Genomic DNA, 7740 nt, shown 5'->3' with positions numbered 1-7740 from the left:
CAATTTGGAACGAATCAGTAGCAGATTATAATTTGGGCAGAAACTGTCAGACAATTTGACTTACAAGTTTGTGCATCGGTGCAGCTTACGTGCAAGGATAAAATTCTCTCTTGCCGTTGCAATTTTGCCTAATCACTCGTTGTGGTTAGTGACACACGTCGACCCCATGTTTTATTGAGACATCGATGACAGTTTGCAATGGGAAATAAGAAGTTGGCCCTTTCTATGCAATTCGTGAAATATAATGGTGATCAAATTTTGTTTTCTCAATCAAAAACTCAACATTAACCCCCCACCCTCCACCCCCAAAACCCCAACACACCACTAACCCCCTAGGAATAAGTATAACTCATTTTTTTTTAGATTATAACGATTGTTCAATGTTATGGTCTCCAGTATTAACAAGTGAAGACACTTTTTAGTACTAAGACCACACTTCACCTTACACTGATAGACGGAATTTCAAGACATTACTCAAGGAAAAGACTCGGGCTTCTATATTGCTACGATTTCGATCGTAGGTATGCAGAATTCATCATAACATAGGTTGCAACATTTCGTGATTTTGCCGATGCAAAAACAAATTTGTGCGTAAAATTAAAGGGTACGTTTTCCAGTAAGAACTAATTAAGAAGCTCAAGTTATAAAAAAACAAACAAAATTCCTACTACTTCAGTAGTCACAAGTTGGCAGCCCTGAACGTGGGATGCAAGAGCCGGCCGAGCTCCTCGTCGACCGCGTCCAGCGGCCCGCCAGTGTCGTTCCGGACGCGCCGCACGGCGGTGGTGTTGAGCGTCCTGTGCTCGAACCCGTAAAGGTTGAGTATCTGGTCGTCGCCGAAGTTGAGAGCACGCTCCATTGAGTGCCGGCACCAAGCGGCGTCGTAGGTGGAGTCGTCCCCGCCGCACGGCTTGCACCCCATGAAGTGCGTCGTCAGCGGCCACCGTTCGCGGCCGGGCTCCGGCGGGGTCGTCGAATCCCGCCGCATCCCCTCGAACCTGTCCACGATGTAGGCCCAGAAGCTGCTGAGGCAGTAGGAGCTCTCGAGGAACGTCTTGTCGCCCCACCTGCCGCGCTCCGTCACGAGCAGGTAGACGAGCGCCGACTGGTCGCAGGCCTCGTACGGCTGCCGGTCGGAGAGCGTCTCGGAGATGACCCTGCCGTACATCTCGCGCACGGGGCCGCGCGGTCCCATGCGCGCAAGCGCGTCGAGCAGGTCCAGCGACCACTGGCAGTTGCGGATGATGAAGCTGCCAGCGTTGATGCCGATCCAGCTCTTGACGGTGTACACATTCTCCTCCGAGCCCGGAAGCACGAGGTTGTGGCCAGCGTACTTGTCCCACGGCGGCTCGAAGAGCATGTCGGTGAAGATCACGTCGGAGTCCACCCACCACAAGAGCTCCGTCTCCGGGTGCGCGAGCATTAGCGTCCGCAGCAGCGGCAGCTTGGACCAGAACCCCGACAGCTCGACGTCGAGCACCGCGGTGCTGTAGAAGATGTCGAAGCCGTGGACGCGGCAGTAGTCCGCCTTGTTCTTGAACGCCCGGAGCAGCAAGTGTTCGCCGTCGGGGTCGCTGCACCGGCGCGGCGACGATCCGGTGACCACCAGCACCCGGGGCCTCCCCGGCGCGACGAAGGCCGGGAACCGCGGGTTGTCGCGGAGCCACTGGACCCTGCGCCCGTCGTAGTCGACGGTCGGGCCGAGCGAGTACGGTGGGTCCGTCAGCTGGCGCGGAGGCGGGAGCCGTCGTCGCTCCTCGTCATCGCCCGCACCCGGACCCGGAGGCGGTGGTGCTGGCGACGGTGGTGGCGGCGACGGCAGTGGCACTGGCTGTGCTGGCCGCGGCTCATTTTTAGGTGCGATAGATAGAGCCTCGCGGCGGTCGAACTCGATGCGGATGCGGGGGATAAGGGCCAGGTCGGACGACCTGAACAAGAAGAGGGCGCACGGCGCGACGAGGAAGAGGAAGACGACGGGGAGGACCAGAAGGGGGAGCAGACGATGCTGCCGGGCTCGTCGGTCGGCCGCGATGGGTTGCTCCGTCATCGTCGACGATGGAATGGAAGGAGCTGCACCGTACCGTGTACCCTGGGTTGCTAACTTGCTGTTTCGACGCTGCACTGCACCTGCACTGTAGAGTGATGGAGATCTAGCAACGTCACTGATGCCCAGCCGCGACGTGTATGGTACGATTTACGAAGAGTGGACTTTCGAAGTGTGCGGTCGTCGGATTATAATGCACGCTTCATGGAGCTGGAATCCACGTATATGTCGGCCACGGAGGATAGACGATGCTGATTGACTGTCATAAGTTGAACTGAAGTATATTTTGAGAAAAGAACAACAAACACGAAGAAATATGGAAAGATACTAAGAGTAAGGCTAATAATACAGCCGGCTTGCTGGCTGTAAGGTTTCTTACAGCCTTCTCTCAGCCCACTCATACAGTAGTTAGCTTTTTACAGTTAATACATGGCCCACTTATCTCTCTCACAGACTTTCTTGGTTCTTGTGCCCAAGCCGGCTGTAAGCTTACAGCCCGCTTCTCCTCTCTCTCCTCCCCTCTCTCTTCCACCTCAGCATTTAGTCGGCTTACAGCCTGCTATTATACTTGCTCTAATGCTTAACGGGCTCCTACAAGGCCCATTGGCCACAATGGCTCCATTGGTCTCGCCTGAATGCTGCAAGTCTGCAGTGCGAGAAGCGAGATGCCGGCAGGTCAACCTATCACTGTTGTCTTGTTTGAGGAAATTTGAACCCTGCACAGGTTTTAAAGCCGATGCACATGGGCAATCAATGCCACATAATCCTAGGAGGCATCGAGATTTGGACATCATGCTTTGGGAAACTGTCTGTCCAGTACAGTATTTTTTCGATAGTGTTGGCGGCGTCTTCAACCGTGATACGTCAACTACTAATCTTTAAAATCAAGGTTCCTTCCATAGTTCCATATATAGCTAGAGATGTTTAGTTTGAGAAATTGAGTCCTCCGTCATTTTCTCGCTCTTCATCTTTTTAGTTTACTAGCAAAAATTCCCGTGTGCTGCAACAAGACGAAAAAATGACTGAAATAAAATATTGTGATATACTTTTCTCTGGAATGGCCCACACCATTAGTATTTGACAAAAACATCACACGGTTAAATGCAAAATGGCCAGTGAGGTTATGGGGATTTCTTCCCTTGTTTATACGTATGCATGTGCGTTGTAACGGGATGGGTTTAAGCTAATATCCCTAGTCTAAATTATAAGTTGTCTTAGCTTTTCTGGATATAGTTTGGAGATATTTATTTAGACTGGAGTAGACGACGAACTGCTCAAGATTTTAGTTTATAGTACAGTTTGATTACTTGAACTGCTCACGGGATTATTAGCTCATCCATATTCTAATAAAAATATTGTATGTTTTGATGTATATAAAAAGAAGAGTAATTCAGAACACTCATTGTCGGTGTAGAAAGTGACCAACACGTAAATATTTGTAGTTTTGTTGTACGTTATGATCGGAACAAGTGTAGTACAGGCGTCGGACATGCGTCGGAACAAGTGCCTCCTCGCGGAGGTGTAGTACGCCGAGTCGGTCGACGATGAAGTCCAAGCTTCCAAAGAGGAAGGCCTGTGACGGCTCGAAGACGGGTGGAACCCACATCCCAAGAGGTGGGAGTGTGGAAAACTCTAGCGAGCCAAAGCGAGTCGTATCGCTCGAGCCTGCCATGGCGAAGGTGGCAGAAAATGGGCCATCCGATGACCAAAAGTGTGAACGTACAACGTCTTTCCCACGGACGGTGCCAACTGTCGGTGCAGAAAGTGACCAACACGTAAATATTTGTAGTTTTGTTGTACGTTGTGATCGGATGTGGCCTAACACTCAATGACGCAGTGTTTATATAGGTTCAGGCAACATGCCCTACGTCCAGTTTGAGTCGGTCGGTGACTTTATTCCTAAGCCAAGGTGCTCGAATTTTGCTGTGGGGTTACCAACGGAAGGGAGAAAGATGGGGGTACAAGAGGTCCGGTCGGACTCTGGTCCGAAGGGCCGAGAGTGACGGGAGCTCTGCTATGTGCTAAGTGTTCGAGCGTGTGCTCTGTGTAGCTTTAGAGTGTCTAAAGATACAATGAATGAATCGATGTAAGTGAACTGAGGGGTCTATCTGTTGAGAGAGAGCGCATCCCCTTTTATAAATGAAGGGGATGGCCTTACAAGAGAGAGAGTGTGTGTACGTATGCTAAGTCTTGTTGCCTACGCCGTCGGATACAAGATGATTATAGACGCCCATAACACTGTTAATGTCAGATGCATGTGGGAGGTTGTGTCGTCTTCTTCTGGTATGGCAGACGTCGGTGCCTATCATACTGCTGATGCCTAGAGGTATGTAGGGGGTTTTACCATGTTCGCCTGGTATGAAAAACGCTGGCGCCCACAACACTGTTGACGGCAGGGGCATATGGTGGAGCCTTACCGTGTTTGTCTGGTATGGAAGTTGATGGCGTCTACAACACTGTAGGGTAAATATCGGCGCCCATAACACTGCTTGGGTTCTGTCATGCCAGAAAGGTTGTAGGTACCCTTCTGACATGCCCTGCTGGTACTGTCCTATAGGTGTATAGAGTATGGTTCTCAGTGTTGCGGTTGACTTGAGTGCCCTGACTTACTTTGTCCGTCTGTTTCCTGGTCCTCACCAGGGGGCGTCTCCGTTCGATTGGCCCCAGTGGACTCTGATTGCGCCAGTCGGAGAGGAGCTGTAAGTAGGGGTTCGACGCATCCCCGGTTGGAGACGCGGGTTGGAGTCGAAAGTGGTGTTTGGCCAGGCCTTACGGTTGGAGAGGCCGTCCGGAGGCGGGCCAGGGTCGGAAGCGAGCGATGTTCCTCCTTAGCGGGGCCTTCTAGTCGGAGAGGCGGGCCGGAGTCGGAAGCGGGCGCCGTTCCTCCTCGGCCATGCCTTCCGGTCGGAGATTGGATCGCACTTCTGCCCTGTCGTTTAGGTTTTTGGGCCGGCCCATGAGTTACACGTCGTTCACAACGTCGTCTGCTGGGCCGAGCCTTTATTGAAAAGCCGATCCATAAAGAACCCGGCTTATGACCCGACACTCGTCCTCTCAGAGACACTACTAAACCCCGGCCTACTAACAAATTCGCCATGAGCACAAGAAGCAACGAAGATGGCCGGATCCGGACGCAGACTACAATCCAATCAGAGCACAAGGATTCATGTTGGCGATCCTCTGCACACACACACCTGAAAGCTCTCTGGGTCGTTAGATCGCTCAACTCCATTTAGATGGTTCCCACGTGAGCTATTTTATTGTCAGAAATATTTAGAACAGCACGCTCCATGCATCGGACCTGCACCAATAAAAAATCCCATGGACGTTGCCTCTTCCGATTCCTGTCCGCTCGGTGGTTCGTCACGGAGAAAAAACACATACGGTTTTCTAGAGGTTATGACAGAGATCGAGTCACTTTAGTATTAAAGTTGGACGGAAAGTTATTAGTGATAGAAATTTTACATCTTTAGTATTAGGTACAGATATAGATGAAATGGAGTTAGTTGATCCGTTGCCATCTTTTTTCAATGGAATTAGTTTAAGAAGCAGGGATTGTTTTCCCACTTGAACTCAAATAGAGAACAAATTTCTAGGTGCAACCACAATTTAAGATCTGCGCGAGGAATGCATATTTACAATGGTAATGCTGGCCTGCTTCCACTCTGTGTCTCTCTGTCTCTCTTAAAAATATCTCCCACTGACGTACTCGCTTATCACGTGCTGTTGCACCGTGCTCTCGCTGCTGCCGTCTTCTCCGCCATGCACCCATCCCGCACCTCACGGCTCCACCATCCATCGTCGCGCTCCTTCCCGCGCCGTGCCCCTTCTGTTGCCACGTCCCGTCCCCCGTGCGCGCCGATGTCGACGCCGTGGCCTCCGCGAAGCGCAACCTCAGCAAGGAGATGTTACGATGAAAGTGCATGTTGCAAGCGCATGTTTCAAGTGTTTTAGCCGTTTCAGAGGTACGTTACAATTGTTTTATATGGATGTTGTAAAAGTAGATCGGGAATGTTGCACATGTTGTAAGTGTTTCAGAGTCATGTTGCAAGTATTTCAGAGGTTTGTTCAAAATGTTTCATCTGTTCCAGACATATGTTGCAAGTGTTCTGATTTGGATGTTGCATATGTTTCACACATGTTGCAACAATATGTTCCAAATGTTCCGGTTGTTTCAGTCTTATGTTGCAGTGAGTGTTTTCATACGTTGCAAGTTGCAAGTGTTTTATCTGGATGTTGCATATGCTTCACACATATGTTGCAAGTGTATGTTCTAGATATTTTATCTGTTTTCATACGTATTTTGCATTCAAGTGTTTAATGTTGTTCGAAGAGTCAGGGGACACAGGGGAGTGATAGTGGCACGGCATGGGCGCCGGGAATCGGGCACGACGAGCTGGGGGCCGGCGGACGGGGAGTGCTGGGGCCAGCGGTCGTGGCACGACGGGGGCAGGGTGCGCGTGCGAGGCGGGGCAAACGACCTCGAATCGAGGCGGACATGATGGACTGCGCGTATAAGACGAGTCGTCCAGACACGCGGGCGCTGCGTGCCAGACGGGAAAAATCAGCGAACATGGATAGGCTGCACAGGCGTCCAGACACACGCATCCTATGTCTAGCGCCGGCACTTCCATGTTTACAAGCGCATACTGCGTGGGCTCAAGAATCGGTCGTCCGCTCCACAACTGCTACCGGCGCTATTAGCCATATTTGCGTCGGCGGAGTGCAGAGGCGCTATTAGCCATATCTGCCCTCGCGCAAACATACCAACACAGACAGAGAGCTCCACTTTCTCTTATCCAATCTTCATTAGTGATTTTTGTGGTTAAGACTTTGAGAGCAGACGCTACGCCGACCTGACTAAAAATATTCCACTTCTTTCATGAGATAATTATTTTTGTCGGATGGACCTGAGAGGAATATTGAGAATGATTTCCGCATCCATTGCATACAAGAATCGATCTACGGGCAGTCCCAACTCAGTGGTTTCTTACAATGAGAATACCACAGCAATTTGATGAGTTGGCAAAGAGATTTAAGACTTTAGGAGAGAGAATGAAGTGTTTCTCTATGACCAAATAATTTTGGCTCAAAAACCAAAGCACCAAGAAACTACCTATTTTGCGTTGAGGCTATAGACTTGTTTTCAACCGTGAGCACCACTGACCTCCCAGTGTCTACGTGGCCATCCGCGCTCGCCCGCCGCCGCAGAGTCACCAGCTCCGTTGCTCTGACCTGGACACCCGGTGGCTTAGTCGGAATGTCACCTTCTTGCGTGGATAATCAATCATAGAATGATGCATAGTCAATCATTCCAAGCCCAACAACTCATCATCTCCTACAACTAAAAAGAACAAAATGTGGACACTGTTTTGATGCGACAATTGTCTTGGTTCGTCCGTCTGCCATCCCATACGATCGATCTCACCTCCCACGCTGTCCAACGGGCGAGCGAGAAAAGGAAAGACGCGATAGAAAAAGAAACTGCCATCCCTACGATCCCCGCCTGCTTTGAAGGAAACAAATCGATCGCCTGAGGTCACATGCATGGAAGAAAATAATAATCATGGAAGGAAACAATAATCATGCAAGGAAGGTAATAATAATCATGCATGGAAGGAAACAATAATCATGCATGGAATGAAACATCAGTGGTGCCAAATAAAAGATGTGCAGGTTATACATGGTGAGACTGG

At 50.4% G+C, this 7740-nt stretch overlaps 1 protein-coding gene across 1 annotated transcript; it reads right to left on the bottom strand.

The window, feature by feature from the left end:
* Nucleotides 1–679: 679 nt before the first annotated feature.
* LOC136466536 (probable glycosyltransferase 4) lies at nt 680–2047 on the bottom strand. The gene has a single exon (XM_066464979.1). The coding sequence runs from the start codon at nt 2045–2047 to the stop codon at nt 680–682; it is 1368 nt and encodes a 455-aa protein (XP_066321076.1).
* Nucleotides 2048–7740: the final 5693 nt, after the last annotated feature.

The sequence above is a fragment of the Miscanthus floridulus genome, chromosome 1, assembly GCF_019320115.1.
Source record: "Miscanthus floridulus cultivar M001 chromosome 1, ASM1932011v1, whole genome shotgun sequence".
NCBI classification, from domain to species: domain Eukaryota; kingdom Viridiplantae; phylum Streptophyta; class Magnoliopsida; order Poales; family Poaceae; genus Miscanthus; species Miscanthus floridulus.
This window is presented reverse-complemented; position numbering and strand designations above follow the sequence as displayed.